The 18,044-nt window shown below is 37.6% G+C and overlaps 1 protein-coding gene across 2 annotated transcripts; it reads right to left on the bottom strand.

Moving 5' to 3' along the window:
- Positions 1-10: 10 nt before the first annotated feature.
- LOC140331708 (pyrimidine-specific ribonucleoside hydrolase RihA-like) lies at positions 11-8,185 on the bottom strand. Of its 2 annotated transcripts, none has more exons than XM_072412958.1 (6): positions 8,010-8,185; positions 4,938-5,121; positions 3,651-3,830; positions 3,072-3,183; positions 2,517-2,653; positions 11-1,978 (listed from the first exon to the last, which is right to left on the bottom strand). In XM_072412958.1, the coding sequence occupies exons 1-6, from the start codon at positions 8,123-8,125 to the stop codon at positions 1,670-1,672; spliced, it is 1,038 nt and encodes a 345-aa protein (XP_072269059.1). In that variant the 5' UTR covers positions 8,126-8,185; the 3' UTR covers positions 11-1,669. The 2 variants fall into 2 exon arrangements, with proteins under 2 accessions (XP_072269059.1, XP_072269067.1); XM_072412966.1 differs by having other exon boundaries at positions 4,938-5,125; positions 8,010-8,149.
- Positions 8,186-18,044: the final 9,859 nt, after the last annotated feature.

Raw genomic sequence — 18,044 nt, 5'->3', positions numbered from 1 at the left:
CAAAGAAATGTATAAAACAAAGTTTGTTTATTGTATTTGATTGCACTTTTTTGTTTGACAGCGAAAGTCCTTGGAGACTGAAGCAACCTACTGAAATTTTACATTTTGTGAGCATGAGAGGAGGAAAAAAAAGGCTTCTACACATAGCAGAATGGTTTAGGTTTGTAAACGTTGCATCTAAAAAGACCACACAACTTCTGGATCAATGTCCTTTGGACAGAGGATACCAAAGTGGAGTTGTTTGATGAAAAACAAACCCAGCATATCATCACAAACCTCTCATAACTACAACACAACAGCAAGGTGGTGGAGGGTGATGATTTGGCATAGTTTTGCCACTACAAGACCTGGGCACCTTTCACTCATTGAGGCAGCCATGGACTAATGTGTATACCTGAGTCAAATGCGAGGCAATCTGTGTGACAAGTAAAGCTTGGTGGAATTGGGTTATGCAACAGGACGGCAATCCCAAGAACACCCAATAAATCTGCAACAGAGCGGCTGTTGTGAAATTTCTCAACCAATAAGTATAGGTCACTTACAAAATTATCAAGATTTTCAATCCTTTGACAAAACAAATCCCTAGGTGCTCAAACCAGAAACTTTTTTAGGGATCTGTATGGTAACTTCCTATTGTGCAGCTGAAATTCCATTCTAGCTGACCCACAATCCAATTTGTTTACCAGTTGTGGCTGCTGTTTTTGAATAGGTTTGCCAGGTCTGGTTATAGCGTTATAACAGTTCATTTTCTGCAGCCTTAATTAGGAATTAATTGCACAGCATCATAATAGACTAGTTTCTTCTGAAGATTGCAGAAAGTGTTTTACCAGAATATCTGATTCTGCTTAAAGCAAATCACACTAAAATCACAAACTCTGTCTATTTACCTCCCCATCGCAAAGCACTACACAAATAAAATGTTGTTAATATACATACTTTACTCACATGTCACATAGGCAAGGGAAAGTGTCCTCTTTCTAGTAAGATCATGGGGAATAGTAAGTTTACCAATTCTTGAAGGAAGACATGCCTGCACCGTACCAAGCTCAATCTTTAGGCTACATGCCATACCCTGGGATCTCATCAGTGGGGTGGTGGCATCTCCCCTGAAGTATGAAAGTCGGAGGAAAGAAAAGTGTAATAAATGTTTACCTTCACATTTTTATTTTATGCAAGGAGGAGGAGGGCCTTCAATAAGTAGGTGGACCTTTCATTTGGTACTTTAAGAAATAAAGTTCTAGTAGTCTAAACAAGTTGCTTTGTGAAAACACAATAAGGCCTCCTTGCAAAGAAATGATACTGACCTATTGTACCATTTTTCTTGCTCTCCTATAAGTGGCAGAAATTAGGGGTACCTACAGATACCTAGTGAGCATCTGATGTTATAATTTTCATTTTGTAGACTAGATTGAAAGTCACATTCACATTGGTTCAAAAATATCTGACAACCGTGCTAACTTTGGTATGAAAGATACATCGTCAAATTTGAGACGATTGATGTATGACTTTAAATATTTGTTGTACTGCAAATTCTGTTTGACAGACTTGCTTTGTGGTAATTAAAGGATGGCAGGTCATGCTATCAGAAATGTATATAAATATGTTTAGTATTTGTCTAACTGTAGTTAAAAGGGAAAAAGCTCATCATTCAAACACATTTGTATTTATTTTATTGCAAAGCAGCCCATAATCGTTCTTTAAATTTTTCAGCATTACATCTTTTCATCAGAACAACTTTTTGTTGTTTCTTCCACTTATTTTCTGTGTCCAGTACCAGCATCCCCCTGGCATATCTGCCATGAAGTTCAACGCTCACTGCACACTCTAGATACTCTGTTATAATGCTTTCATCAATTGCTGCAGCCATGGCATAGGAGTCATAGGAAACAAAACCATATTCCTGTTTCAGTTTGGCTGTGATTTTCTTCATAAATCTGGCTTTGTTGGTGTCTTGATTTACCCAGTTTCTGAAAAAGTCCTAAGAGGGGGAGAAAGGTTCATTGTAAAAAGGTTAATATAAGCAGCAAAAACTAACTTTTAAAGTGTCTGTCAAGACAAAACATTTTATTTTTTTAGTTTTGGGAAAAATGGGAAATTTTTTACAGATTTTAATTGTCAAGTTTTTACTTTTATTTGGAGTCCCAATCAAAAAAAAGAAACTTCCCTTCACTTCCTGTGAAACTGATGGGAGGGGAGCTCCTCAACAGCACCAAAAACTAAAATAAAATAAAATTGCTTTCATTTAGTAGATTAGTAATAGAAGTGTGTGTGTGTAGGGGGGGCGGGTAAATTAAACTAGATTTGCTATAGTACTGGTTGGGTAAGACTGGATATTGCACCCCACAACCCATGAAAAACAGTTGCAATGTATGTCGTACAAAAGGTATGCAGATGCATACATTTTCCCAGGAACCTGCGCTGCTGTTTGGAAAAGGAAACATAAAGTAAAACAATTATGATAACATTACATAGGTTGTAGAGTAATGATTTAATATAACAAAAACAAAATGTCATACCATTGTTAGGCCATTCCCCCATGCAAACTCCAAGGCAGCAATAAAGATAGGACATGTAAAACTGTTTATTACGATATAAGCAGCTTCTGGATCCAAGTAGAAGTTAAATTCTGCACATACAGTCCAGTTTCCTCTACCTAATGCACAGACATAAAATCATACATTACATTTGCACCCCACATCTGCTTTTTGTGGTTGAAGATGACTGTTTTTCTTAAATACATATCAAGAATTTAGTTGCTAAAGAACAAGGAACAGTTAAGAAAAAAAGTAATTTCACAAGTTCTTGAGCCTAAAGTCTTAAAAAAACACCATGGCTCCTTGCTTTTAAAGCATGCAATAAAGACATAACGTGATAACCTAATGAAAGCAAGTTCTGATTCTGATATTGTGCTCTCCTCAAGTAGATGCAGCTTGATCTATAGAGAAAAGTTACTACGTATGCACCAGGGTCAGCTCCTGGGAGCTGTCTCCCTGCTTGCTGTTCTCTGATATCTGCTTATCCATGGCTTGTACACATGAAACAATATTAATGTAGTTCTCACAGATAATTACCTTCCAGATTTCCCCCCATGATGTACAATTTGTTGATCTTCTTAGGAAGAGTAGGATCAATTTTCACTGCCAAAGCCAGATTGGTCAAGGGCCCCAATGCAACCACACTAACCTTGTTACACAAAACACAGAGAAAAAAACTAATAAGAGATATTTACAGAAAAATAGTGAATAGGTGTAAACATTTGATACCTTCCCTGGTTTTTCTATTTCTTTATCATATATTTTACCTTAAAAAAGCCCAAAATGGGGCACTATCAATTGATGCTAGGAATGTAAATTACAAAGTAATTCTTGAGCAGGGTTTGAGGATACTTGCTGCATACTCCAGGCTTCAAGGAAAGCACAAGATAGGAGTAAAACTTGTAATAAACCATGGAACTTGTTATAGTCTTTTAACTAGTGTCAGGGAAGACAATAGTTACAAGTGCCCACAACCATATTCTGATCTTAAAGTGCACGTGCCCATCAGATGGAACTTCTGGACAGAAATGACTTATCATACAAATTAAATCTCTGATATCAGCTGAACTGCTCTCCTAATACATCTGTAAGAGAAAAGTTATGAATGCATCTTACTTGGCCTTCATGCTCATTGATTATCCTTATTAAAGCATGGACAGCATTCTCTTTTTGTATGTGCTCCAGTCCTGGACTTTGTGGGTCTCCTTCATCTCCTAATCCATCACTGCCAAAATGTACACATTTTGGATTAATTTCCCCTAAAAATGATTGAGATGCTCCACAAAACACTGGAATCTGAAAAAAAAATTAAATTGAGCCAACATAATTGATGACCTCTACAACATATATGAACAAGCTTGCAGTCATCAAATCAGTTATGTATTCAGCATCATATTAAAGTGTGGGACTTCATCTTAAAACTTGGAGTTTGAAATGAACAATTCTCCATGAATATCATCAAGCATAAAAGCCCTCAAATATTTACTATTTACATTTTGTGTGGGAATAAAAAATTGAAATTTCATGCAAGAAAACATACAAACATTGTACAACTGAAAGGAATTTCTGCTAAAGGGGACAAAATTAGATCTAAGGTTCGACTGGTCAAATATGGTGGAAAAATTGACAATTTACAGTGAGCACCTATTTATACAATTGTCCTCTAGATGCCTTTGCTAAATTTTCTATAATTATGTAATTCAGTTTAAATACTAAGGGCCACCCAGCATTTTTTTACCCAGAAAAATTGGGCAAATTTCTAAACGGTATTGGTAGGTAGAACCCAAAGCGTATCAATGATGCAAATCAATGTAGCTTAGATGACAATAATGGCCATTCCAAAACATTCTCCTTTCTTCTTCTTTGACAATTCTTTTGTAAAATGACTTATGGTTTTAGGAATGTTGTCCTACTGCATCAATGATGGTTTGTCATTGGGGCCCAAATGCAGCAAAACAGGCCCCCATTAAAACATGATGAATGATCATTCTGTGGTCTGATTTTAGAGCAGGATAGAGACTGGATATGGACTTACTGTATGGATTCCTCTTGCCTGGCTCTCCTCGTTTTTGCTAAAGTATTTCCCTTGCTTATTTGATTGTTTGATAAATTCAACATAAATGTAACTTAAATTGATTATTGTGTACCTTACAATTCCCCTATATTTCAATATTGGTTTTGCACTGCTTTAGGGATGTGGTTCCTTATGTACGCAATGTTCATCCGTTGTAACAAGATAAATGTTCATTGACCTACAATTCCCATGTAGCCCCTATTCTTCTGTAAAGGGAATGATTGGGTGAGTCACACTGTAAGATCCCATGATGGGTTCATCAAGTGGAAAACATCAGTAAGATAGTTGCTGCATCTCTTTTGTTAAAATAAAATTAGGATAAGAATTACCTCCATCCTGTTACACAGATGAAGAACGCGTAGCACATTCCTGCAGACATTTTCAGCAGTGGTGTTCCCAAAACAACAGGTTATTGCAAGAACTTCAACCTCAGGGGCTGCTAGAGCCATCATCAAAGCTTGAGCATCATCCACTCCACAGTCCACATCCACTAGCAGCAATCTTTTAGACATTCTTCCTTAAGAAAGAAAAAGTTTATTTGGGTGAATACATTTGAAACATGTATTCCTATTGTTATTCTAATTCAAAGTAAGTATATCAAATATCTGGGAATCTCTAAGAATAAATATTGCTGCCAAAGCCAACATCCTTGAAAACTTTGGTTTACACCATGTTTCTGTGTTCATAAATATCATCATTAATTACAACACTTTTATAACTGCCTCTTCATGGTAAACACCAGGAATGACATGCCAAGGCTGGAGCAAAGATCCACAGTTGGAGACTAATAATGTAATGAACTAATGAACTAACTAATGAAATAACAGTAATGAACTGCCAATAAGTTAAATCCTGAAAAAGGACTAATACATACATAACATGCTACATGCTACATGCTACATTCAACTCCACTGTTAACTAGAAGTTTCTAGAAGTGGATGGGTCTGGGCTGCCTCCCTTCGCTGAAGCTTTGCAACCCATCTACTTGTATCACAGCTCAGACCCTCCACCAGTAACAGACCCTTTCCTCAGTACAGAACCCCCAATTGTTATGCCCCCTTCCCCCAGCCTCAGTGCAGAATCTCCAGTTCAGAACTCCCCTTCAGTGCAGAACCCCCTCAGTGACCGACCTCCCACTAGTGAAAGAATAATTTCTCATCGGAGATCCCACCAAAGACAGTGCCCCTCACTGAACCCCCATCCAACACCATTAACAGACCTCCTGAGAACCCATTAGTGCACACCTCACACCAGAGACAGTCGCCCCTCAGTGCAGGAACCTTACCTACTTAAACCCCCTTTCCATGGTAACCTGTCAGGACTTTCAGCATGACTACATATTAGGTAGATGTAGAGAGGTGGGCTTTCCCAACCCTGTATGTGGACCCACAGCACGGGACAATGCTTCATGGGCCTCCTAGCACAGACCTTTTGCTGTGGATAGCTGTGGATAGACCCCCATCCACTTCTCAGTATCCTCCCATTATGTAGTCCCATAGTGACGGAGGGTTCTGCAGACCTACTGTAGCCCCTTTTCTTACCCCAGAGAGTGTGTGACTAAAGTTGCTGAAACCAAAAGATCAGCTGTATATTCATGCAATTATAAAAATTAGCTTTTTACAATTCAGTGTAGGTCCATTTTAAGAAACTATTAACCCATTAACTTCTGTAGGCTAATACATTAAATAGATCAAGCTATAATTTTATGAAATATTTTCTTGTCTCTAATAAATGTCTGCTAAAGCTACAAAAACCTCTCTACGTAAAACATTTTTTGGGTACCTAAACCTCAGTTGAAAAGATTCACAACCCCTCTTCCTTTCTTTCTTAATAACATAGAGTAAGCAGTGATGTAGTAATACACATACAAAATTTATTACAATGACTGTGGGGTATGACTTGCTTCCAGACACTGGACTTAATTTTTTTGTACGCGTTCTTGAAAATACATAACGCCTGAATGAAAACTATACTATACATTGGTGTCTTTTACTATGTACCCAGATGATCCTTAACTCATTCCACATGTGTGAAATCTAGAAGTTGTTTTCCTGCACAGCTCAGCTTGCCTGGCTACAGTTCACTCTGCAGCAAGTGTTGTATTACCAATAGCATTGAAAAACAGAGTTTATATTTAAAGTGTATCCCCTAGCTTGTTGCACCCCCTCTGGTTTGCCACCCTTCACATTTTCCTTACCTTTCCCCATTTCTACCTTTTTTCCAGTTCTTTCCTCTTCTTTCTATTATATGTACCAAGGGGGATGTTCACATTTTCTAGAATATTAGGTTAATTTGCCAATCCTAAACTTCACTGATTGTCAGTATGACATCTGAAAGCCACAACCTAAAATTACATGCAACCTTCTATACTGTCCGCTGGGTTTCAGCTCATCTCTTAGAGCAGGCATGTTCAAAGTCCAGCTCGGGGGCCAATTGTGGCCCGTGTTCATATTTCTACCGGCCCGCAGCCTCTGTGATAAAACCAATAATATGGGGCCTGCCAGCACTGTTGACCACAGTATAAAATACATGCGTACAACAATGCTTTTTTATATTTCATTAGAGTTGATTAACTGCCTTGCAATTATTGGCCCCCTACTCGGCAGGCATAACACAGGGAATCCCATACGTCATTATAGTGAGCGTGTGAAGTGCGGTACCTCACCTCACCAAATCTGTCCCTCTTTGCAAAATGTTTTGACACCCCTCTCTTAGAGGATCCCATTCAACCTGATAGTTCATCATCTTACTGTTATGATGTATGACTGGATAAACCCACAGATGTAATATGAGCTGAAGGGAGGTTTAAACCATTGTTAACCATTTTTGGTCTGTTGACCTAAACAAGTATACAGATTAGCATATTGTAAGAAGTTATTAAACTTAGTGTTCAACTTTCTAGTTCCAGACCAAGTTTTTGGAGAAAGTCTGTATATTAGCAAGACAGCTAACATGTTCAGATAAAGAGATCATCAATGGCTTCCATGTTTCTCTAAAATTTCTTTTACTGACTTCAATAAAGCTACTTGAAGTTTGCCTTAACTTTTTTTTGTGTGTTAACTTTTTACATGATGATGAAAAACTACATCAGGAACACAGCAATGAAAATCAGACAGCAGACCTAGCCTTCACCTACTTACACAATTGATTGCATGTAATCACAGGCCTGTTTGCTATTGAACATGGATAAATATGATCTGTGTAATAGCACATGTAGAATACAATAACTGCAGATACCATGTAAATAGTCAGATAAGGCTAGATCTGATGAGCCTCTATTATAACAAATCCCTGAACAGCGAGAACAGCAGTAATAGAAGTCTGAATCACTGAATTTGCCTTCCAATCTCTCCATTCACAGAAAGCAGCAATTTTAGTTGTACATTATTACCAAGCCATACCTTCTGTCTCGTTCCAGGTGTTGTTCAGAAATTAGGCAAGAATATATGTGTTCAGCGATCATTAGTACAGGAAGTACATGCCAGAATATGAAGACTGCCTTCTGGGCAAAGTTCATGAGCACACCATGTTCACAACTTTGTTAGAAGCTTGAAAAAACAGCCACCCAGCCATGGCTTAGAAGGCAATTTTTTTAAAACTAGGAAATAGTTCAGTCTGTAGAGTTCAAAGTCCCTCTTGTAACCTCAGTTATGTAGTGATGTGAATCTGTGTTCATAGAAAACATCCCATGCTAAGTGATGTCATGAAAAAGACATTTCTTACTGAATACAAAAATTATTAATCAATGTGTACAATATGCATTTCATTTTCAGTAATACATATCTAAAGGGAAAAGATATTTACCTGAATCTGCTCCTAGTTTGCCTTCAATGTCTTTTCAGAAATAAGGTTTGATTCAAAGAACATTCTGCATGTTTTTGTTGTGGACAGCAAAGTAGTCATTCTGTAAAATACTGCTGGGGCTGCAAAACTCATTTTTGTTAATTTGTCCAGGATTCTGTGACGCAGTCCTGGGATTCTCACCATTGGCCTGCAATGTCCATGTCTCACAGGATCCATAGAAAATAGTAATAGATTGATCCTCATCTGACAGTAAAACTATAGTTGCATCCCAACATCATTAGGAGAGACGGAGCAGTGTCATTGGATACATAAAACCACTGGACACCATTGAAGGGATGTTTATTCTCACTGCCACTCACTACTAGAGAATGCTGAGCCCCCATTGTCTATGATGGATATTTTATAATTACAATGTTACTCTTATCCTATATAAGTCCTATTTGGTACATGAACCCTTTATACCAGCATTCGCCAACCAGTGGCCTATGGAAAATTTTAGTGGTCTCATCCCACTCTTCTATAGCAGGCTCAGCCCTGTGATGGGTGAGTGAGCGGGTTCTGGCATCATGACGTCACTATGGGAGGAAGTTTCTTACCCTTTAGGTGATACCTTCCCGCCGAACCAATACCACACTATCCCAATTTTTATCTACCTAGACTACCTACCTATGTGAAAACTGTACTATTCCTGTCATATTTGTTGATCATACTGTAATTATTCTTTACCTATCCTAAAACTCATAAAAAAAGAATGTTTAAAAAAAGAGGGTTTCAATACAACTGCAACTAACAGCCACGAAAGGCTGAGGAGGTTAAAATTATTGTTACTATCAGTAAAGAGTATTTATTTTTTTGTTTCTATTGACCACCAATACTGAGGTGTATTTTTGCTTTCACTGACCACCAATGCTGGTGGTTTTTAATATGATTACAGACACCATTAATATTGTGGCCCCTGACATTAGTACTGGGGGTTATATTGGAGGCTATTGATACCAGGCCAGTTTCACTGTCTTTGAACCCCTGGGCCCCTTTTTGTATAAAATATAGGAAAGCATAGGGGAAAAGGTGCTAGATAATAAGTCATACTCAACACTGCATCGTCTTTATTACTAATGCCAATCTTTTCACCATTTCTATAAGTGTTTAGTAAGCTTTTAACTTCTCAATCCCTTCCGGGTGTTTCTTTTGTCAAAGGATAGATCCTAGGAGTATACATAACCAGAAAATCATCCAACTATCTCTATTTCTTTTCTACCTCTATGAAAGAAAGCAGTGGGGATTTATTTCTGCAATTCTATTAAATTGCAGCCTTGTGGGATCAAAAAAGATAAAAAGCTAAAGTGTATGCTCAGCCAAAACTTTCATTTATCTAGTTTTGGAATGCAGAAGGGGCAAAATGTCTCTGAAGTTCTCATTGCTATTTAGTGATTTACTCTTATTGTCCTGCTGTGAATGGTTTAAGCAGACAGGAAGTGAGAGAAACATTTTACTAAAGAAAAGCATTTTTATTTTTGTCTGAGATTTTTACTCAAGAGTGGATCTAACCCTTCCCCATTCTTCATCATCCAAAATATGAATACCAGTTATGTCTGGGCATAAAATTTAAACTTAATAGTAATGGAAACAAGTATATATATATATATATATATATATATATATATATATATATATATATATATCTATATCCTGAAAATACAAGTCCCTTTAAATTTAGCAGTAGCTGTTTATGGCAAATATTTATTTTACTGTACTGCCACCTACTGGTATGTTTGGAAAAGTTTCCCACTGAATAATGTTTTAGGATGTTCTCTGCAAAAGTATTGTTTGAGGAATTGGATAGATGGCTTTTTCTAAAGACAACAAGGGCATTGCTGTCAAACACTGGCTTTGCTTTATCTGCGTGATTTGTATGTCTTCTATAAGTAACCCTATCAAGCTCATTGTGGGCACAGTAAAAGCAAAGACAAAAAGAGGAATATGTTGGTGCAATTCCTAACCAATTTCTTTTAGAAACGTCCCACTTCTGGCTCCCAGTAGGATTTGTTATAAGCTCCATGCACATTGGAACTAAATCTCGGGATAAAGGCAGAAGTGTATGGAGGATATTGCCAAATAAACCTCTTAGCAATGTATCCTTACATAACCGGGCAAAGTTTAATTCTGAACCTTAGTGAAGTGTACATTCACACTAGGATTACACAGTAGCTATAAAGTGACCTCCTGGACATTCATTACGAATAACTTGTTAAATAATTAACTAAATTCACTAAGATGATATATGGGATCGGTGAATGTTATTTTTTAAGTCAATGCGGGTCATTAAAGTGCAGAGTTTATGGTATACTTAAAAAATAGCACCTATACCACCAACTCATGCTGGCTCTAGGTCCAGAAAGTTAAGGTGGCACAAAGTTGGCACATTGGATTGGTGATAGGACACAGCAGTCAGACACAACATACACATTATGGCAAAATGCACATGGCTACTGCATTTTGAGTCTTTTTCTTCCTTCTAACAGTAAACATTGTACATGTTTGTAACTGCAAACATACATTGCAAGAAACGTTTTACACAAGCAAACAAATTCTTAACCTTTGAATTACAGAGGCCCCTATGCCAAAGCCTACCTTAAAAACTACATAAAAAAACTTGGGGTCTGGGCCCAGGCTATAGCTTGCAGAGACTTGGCTGGACACTGGTTGATAGGGCAGAGGCTGGGCTGGATACAAGCTGATGCTGGCCTACACTTGTCTCTATACAAGCAGTTTAGTCATTTTTTTAGTGTAGATTGGTCCACAGCCTTGGTCCTTAAGCTCACCATTACCCCCTCAGCTTAATGGTTGTAGGCTGACCTGGAGACCCAGTTCCAGCTCCCTGTAGCCACTTAGGCATGGCGGGCAGGAAGGATGGCATCAGGAGACATACAGAGTTCAATAACTGAAGATATAATTTACACAGACAGGTAAATGAGTCAGATTACAGCTTTATATGACTCCCTCCATCTACACATATATGTCTGAGGATTCAGTGAGATATAGCAATTCTAAATAGGAAATAGATACTGATGTAGTGTCTTTATAGAAAACCTATTTTGCCCTGGGAATCATTTGTTAATAATGAAATGTTCATTTGTAAAACGATATTTCAAAAAACAGATTAATATCAGTTTGAAAGTGTATAACCTAAAAAAAAAAATACAAAAAAAAAAATCTGTGACCTTGCAGGTTCATAATTGCAGAAAGGACCGGTCACATCCCTTCTGCAATAAAACACACTTACCTGTTACCTGTCTGATTGTCTTCTACCTTTAAAAAAGCCCAAGTCTGCCGGAACTGAATGAACGTTTGCACGCCTGTGTGGCAGTTACATCATTCTAACCCTGCCAATCAAGATGTCCAAACATTGAAAACAGGAGAGGGAGAAGAAAGAAGACGGCAGTCCCTGCAACAGAATGTGGACAGGTGAGTGTATTTAAAATACATATGATTAAGCAGGTAAGGTTATTTTATTCTAGAAGGGATATTGCCTGACCTTTCTACATAAAACACCCGCCTGGTCCCAATTTATTAAGGGTAATGGTTTAGTTCTGCTTAATAAAAAAACAAAAAAAAAACAACTTTTTATTTAAAAAAACAAATATCATAGTTTGTCTTTGAAGAACAGGGTATGACCTGGACAGGCAAAGCTTACCACCATGTGAATGCTGTATGAACCAGTGTGCAAAATAAAATCAGGCAATGTGTAAAATACCCGGGTGATGCCAGTATGTAAAAGGCTCCTCAGAATAAAAGCAGGCAGTTGGGCTCTTCTTTAGGATTAAGGACTAAAAGAAATGGTCTGGGTACTCAGTTCACTGTTTTTCAAACTTCCAGTACTATATAAATGAATAAAATAAAATTTAGAAATATCATGTAGTCTATACACCAAGCTGTTCTACTTTGCTGGGCATGACGGTGGCTTTCAGTCTGACGTCTGTGCAAAAATGAGACCACTTCTGTTGTTGTATTTAAAAAAAAAAAGCATTAAATAAGGACATAAAGTACTAAAAACAGGAGGAAATGGTTTTCACTGACAGAATTCCAATAGCCACATATTCTTAGGTATAGACCTTCTCTCTTAATACTCTATACAGGATTCAGATCTACATTATTTGATGATGGCGTTGTCCTAATATCTAGGAAATAAAGGTGTACAGCCTTGTTTAATATATATGTATAATTCTTTATTATGACAAGGTGCATTAGGAATTGTAGCAATCCATAAAAATGCAGGCAGATTTTTTTAGGAGAAGTCGTGAAGATGAGTTGTAGAGGCTGCCATTGCTCTACTCTCCTTTGGAAAATATTAGATTCTTGCCTGTCATGCCTGTCTAACCCAATGACGTTAATACTTTCTTAGTATGCAGATCCTGACTTTTCTGTGCTTGTGAAAAAACTAAAGCTAGGCGCTTTGCAAAAGCTTTCTTCATATTTCTTGCATTAGAGACATGCAGTCAGCTTGTCCATGCAGGACACAGCGACAGCATCTCTGAAAAGGCCCCCATTGACCCCTATTCCAGTGTTTCTTGACCTTTGTAACATTGGGGCACCCCTTGAAATAACTTTCAGGTCTTCAGGGAACCCGTTCTATAATTATTATATCCGCAGCTCACAGAACATTAGTGTGGTGGTCAGTAGGAAGAATGACTTTTATATTGCTGGCCAGTGGGAAGAATGTTACGGTTACAGATAGGTAAAAAGATCATTGGAGGTACAAACTGCATTTTGCTCAAGGAACCTCTAGCAACCTCTGGAGTAACCCTGGTTGAAAAACACTGCCCTATACTCAGCTTGCTACGTGCTCCGCTTTGATAACTGTCACTTCAATAATACCCTGAGCAAAATAACTCTTGATTTAGAAATATACTGATTATTGTTCAATGCAATATCAGTTTATGACTTTAGAAATTGTTGGTCAGCATAATAGTCAGACCACTATGGTTTCTAGAATGACAATGGCTACCACCACATATATATCTCATGACTGATTTATTTTTAAAACCTTTTGCCTTTTAAAATTATGGACATAATTATCTGATAAGCCTGTATTGTGTTGTGTGCATTGTAGCTGGGTGCTGACAAAGCATCCAAAAATAATGTACCTATTATGAGATCTCTGCTATGAAATTCCAAATACTGAAATTATATAGAAATTTGGAGCACAGAAAGCTATGAATGTGTGATATGTTGTTCAGTGATTTATTCCAATATGGAATGCAGTGGATCGCTTTCCAATGTTGGACTCAGTTGGACTGAGGTGTAGTGATTGTGGAGGCTATTTGAGTACACAAAACCCATTTTAATTTTCTATAAAACAATATGCGATGATTTGAGCTTTGTGATATGGTGCTTATCCTGCTGAAAGTAGCCATAGGAAAATGGATGCACTGCTGTCAGAAAGGGATGGACATGGTCAGCAACAATACTAATGTAGGCTGTGTCATTTAAATGATGATCCTTGGCACTAAGGGCCCCAAAGTGTGCCAAGGAAAGAAAACCCCCACACCAATACATTACCACCAGCCTGAACCATTGATAGAAGGCAGAACTGATCCATACTTTCACATTGTTGACACCAAATTCTGACCCTATGATCTGAACAGAAATTGAGACTCATCAAACAAGGCAATATGTTTCCAATTGTCCAATTTTGGTGAGTCAATGTGAATTGTAGTCTCAAGTGTCTGTTCTTACCTAACAGGAAAGGCACAGCCCATATATCACTGGACCCTTCTCTGTAAACCCTAGAGATGGTTGTGGATAAAAGAAAACAACAAATGAGTAGATTCTGAAATACCCAGACAAGTCTGGAAGGTACATTAAAGTGTACATTCACACTGGGATTACACAGTAGCTATAAAGTGACCTCCTGGACACTCATTACAAATAACAGTTAACTTTTTAAATAATTACCTAAACACACTAAGATGATATATGGGATCGGTGCATGTGTTTTTTTAAGTCAATGCAAGTCATTAAAGTGCAGAGTTTATGGTATACCTAAAAAATAGCACCTATACCAACTCATGCTGGCTCTAGGTCCAGAAAACTAAGGTTGCACAAAGTTGGCACATTGGATCAGTGAAAGGACACAGCAATCAGACACATAATACACTTTATGACAAAAAATGCACATGGCTACTGCATTTTGAGCCTTTTTATTATTCTTACAGTATACATTGTACATGTTTGTAACTGCAAACATACATTGCAAGAAACGTTTTACATAAGCAAAAAAATCATAATAACCCTTTCAAAACAGAGGCCCTTAAGCCAAAGCCTACCTTAAAAACTACATAAATAAACTTGGAGTCTGGGCACAGGTTATAGCTTGCAGAGACTTGGCTGGACACTGGTTGATAGTGGTAGAGCTGGGCTGGATACAAGCTGATGCTGGTGTACATTTGTAGCAGTTTAGTAATTTTTTTAGTGTAGATTGGTCTACAGCCTTGTTCCTTAAGCTCACCATTACCCCCTCAGCTTAATGGTTGTAGGCTGACCTGGAGACCCAGTTCCAGCTCCCTGTAGCCACTTAGGCATGGCGGGCAGGAAGGATGGCAGCAGGAGACACACAGAGTTCAATAACTGAAGATATAATTTACACAGACAGGTAAATGAGTCAGATTACAGCTTTATATGACTCCCTCCATCTACACATATATGTCTGAGGATTCAGTGAGATATAGCAATTCTAAACAGGAAAAAGATACTGATGTAGTATCTTTATAGAAAACCCATTTTGCTCTAGGAATCATCTGTTAATAATGAAATGTTAATTTGTAATTAATGATATCAGTTTGAAAGTGTATAAACTTAAAGTGAAACTATAGTTCTGCAAAACATTCTACAGGATTGAAATCTACATTATGGTGATGGTGTTGTCCAGGGTTGTAGTGGGGGGGGGGCACATGTGGGCACGCCGTGCCCTCGCTTTTTTCGTGAATGAAGCGTTTATATAACAATGATGCGCATGCAGGCTCTCCATGGATAATACTGTGCACCCTCTTCTTTTTTTATGACTTCACCCTTGGTGTTGTCCTAATGTCTAGGTAAAAAAGGTGTACAGTCTTGTTTATTATGTATGTATGATTCTTATTCTTATTCTTATTATGACAGTAAAAGGGGCAAGAAGAATTGTAGCAATCCATAAAAAGCAGGCAGATTTTTTAATAGAATTTGTGAAGATGAAGTATTGAGGCTGCTATTGCTCTACTCTCCTTTGGAAAATATTAGATTCTTGCCTGTCATGCCTGTCTAACCCAATGACGTTAATAGTTTCATAGTATGCAGATCCTGACTTTTGTGTTCTGCTTGTGAAAAAACTAAAGCTAGGCGCTTTGCAAAGGCTTTCTTCATATTTCTTGCTTTAGTGATGCAGGGCACAGTGTCTCTGCAAAGGCCCCCATTGACCCCTATGCCAGCATTTCTTGACCTTTGTAACATGGAGGCACCCCTTGAAATAATTTCAGGTCTTCAGGGAACCCTTTTACTATAATTATATAGAAATATATCTATATAGAAAATACTTTTTCTATATTTATTTTACCCACATTACACAGTATATTAGTAATTGTAGTCTCAAGTGTCTGTTCTTACCTAACAGGAAAGCCGCAGCCCATATGTCACTGGACCATTCTCTGTAAACCCTAGAGATGGTTATGCATAAAAAAACAGCAAAAAAGTAGTTTCCGAAATACTCAAACAAGTCTGTCTAACACCAATGACAATGCCACATTCAAGGCCACTTTAATCACCCTTCTTTCTTTATTTTGATGCTCAATTTGAACTTCCGCATATTGTCTTGACAGTGTCTACATGGCTAAATGCATTGAGTTGCTGCCATGTCATCATACCATTGGCTGAATAAATAATTGAATTAGCAAGCTGTTGAATGAGTGTACTCAATAAAGTGGTCAGTGAGTGTATGTATATGGTCTTCTAAAAACCTGTTCTAAGTTTGTTTGCTGTAGATTTGAAATGAAGCTGCCATTGCTTTTATTTTCCTCTATAAATGCTATTTGTTTGGCAGTCATTCTAATTAATTGGGCCTGATTTATTAAAGCTTCACAAAACTAGAGAAATTACACTTTCATCAGTGAAGCTGCATGATCCAGCAAACCTGGAATGGATTCAAAACATTTGCTAGCAAATAGCAAATGACTTTAACGAAATCCATTCCAGGTTTGCTGGATCACCCAGCTTCACTTATGAAAGTGTATCCTCTCCAGCCTTGGAGAACTTTGATAAATCAGGCCCATTGGCTTCATTGCTTTTTAAGTCTCTGTCCTGGAACCAATATTAGGTAAGAAATTCTCACTTCCTGTTGGGTCTGTGATTCAGAAGATACTGGAGCCAGAGAAATCCAGGCAGTTAGCACTTTTCAGATGGAGTTCTGAAGTAGCAGTCTCCACATCTACCTTTATTACAGATCTGCTTTTAAAGTGACACTCTCACCTTCATGTATTATGTTTCTGCAACAGGGTTGCCAACCTGAACTATAATTTTTTATGGAGATGTAAAAAAAAACTGGACAATCACATTTTTTTAAGGATTGGGGTTAGATTTAGCAGCATGTTGTGAGGGCACATTGTGTGCTTTGCTATTGTATGGATCTATAAAAAGCTAAATTAAGGAATTATAACAAAGTGTTTTCCTGCCTGCATGTACCAGCAAGTGACACACTGGGCTGGTGCCCAGGCATGATCAGCCACCTGGCCAGTCGGCTTAAATATTGCAGTCATTGGAAGTGTTTAATAGAGGATGCGCAGACATGAGGTCGAAGAAAAAAATGACTAACATCAAAGTCAGCTTGTTTTGTTATCATTTTAATGGACCATCTATAAATTTACAGATGGTTGGCATTTCACTGCATAAAGCATACCCCTAACCCTATATTTTTACCTTATCTGCAATCACACAGCTCCTCCGCAGTTGGTGATGTAATTGGCAATGTTTTTTTTCACTATTGAACTCACATGTCTGTTTGTTGGATACATTACTATAAAAGTGATGCTTTTCTTTCGGCTGCTATTTTTATCCAAGTACTTTCTCCTTGAACAAGAAAAGGTGACCTGCTGTGAAAAGTTTGTACTGTCATCATGCAGGATAACCAGGAGATGTCACTGTTACCAAACACTCCCCATACATTTCCTGTGTACAGTGCTATGCATTCTAAAAGGATGCTAAATGATGCTAGGAGCTCTCATCCCTCATTAGGTAAGAACATGAATTACTAGGCTGATACATTTATGAAATCATTTATGATTTTATTTGCAACATTATGTGACATGCTCACTTTTCAGAAGTTGATCATTTTTACAGAAAAAAACAATGTTATATTATTGTTTCCTCTTCATGTTTATTTTTTGTTGCATTCATTTAGCATTTATATTTAAGTAAGAAATAAAATAATACCAATACTTTTGTTCTATGCTCTTACAGGTTGTTTAAAAAGGGTACTTTGATACACACAGGGTACAGACATGCAGGGGGTTAAGGTATATAGATATAGTTCTCTAAACAGTGAAAACTTGAAAAGATAGAAGTGAAAATCCAAGTCTTGACAATACATATCCTACAAATGGGCATTC

Source organism: Pyxicephalus adspersus, chromosome 1 (assembly GCF_032062135.1).
Source record: "Pyxicephalus adspersus chromosome 1, UCB_Pads_2.0, whole genome shotgun sequence".
In the NCBI taxonomy this organism is placed as follows: Eukaryota; Metazoa; Chordata; class Amphibia; order Anura; family Pyxicephalidae; genus Pyxicephalus; species Pyxicephalus adspersus.
Note: the sequence above shows the minus strand (reverse complement) of the source record. Positions and strands in the feature narration are given on the sequence as shown.

Bases quoted from the DNA above. Each gene is read 5' to 3' on its own strand.
- LOC140331708 (XM_072412958.1), bottom strand. From the start codon at position 8,125: ATGAACTTTGCCCAGAAGGCAGTCTTCATATTCTGGCATGTACTTCCT. The intron at 3,831-4,937 runs GTAATTCTTATC...TTTTTTTTTCAG, and splicing joins ATCTGTGTAACAGGATGGAG to ATTCCAGTGTTTTGTGGAGC. The intron at 2,654-3,071 runs GTAATTATCTGT...TCTGTGCATTAG, and splicing joins CATGGGGGGAAATCTGGAAG to GTAGAGGAAACTGGACTGTA.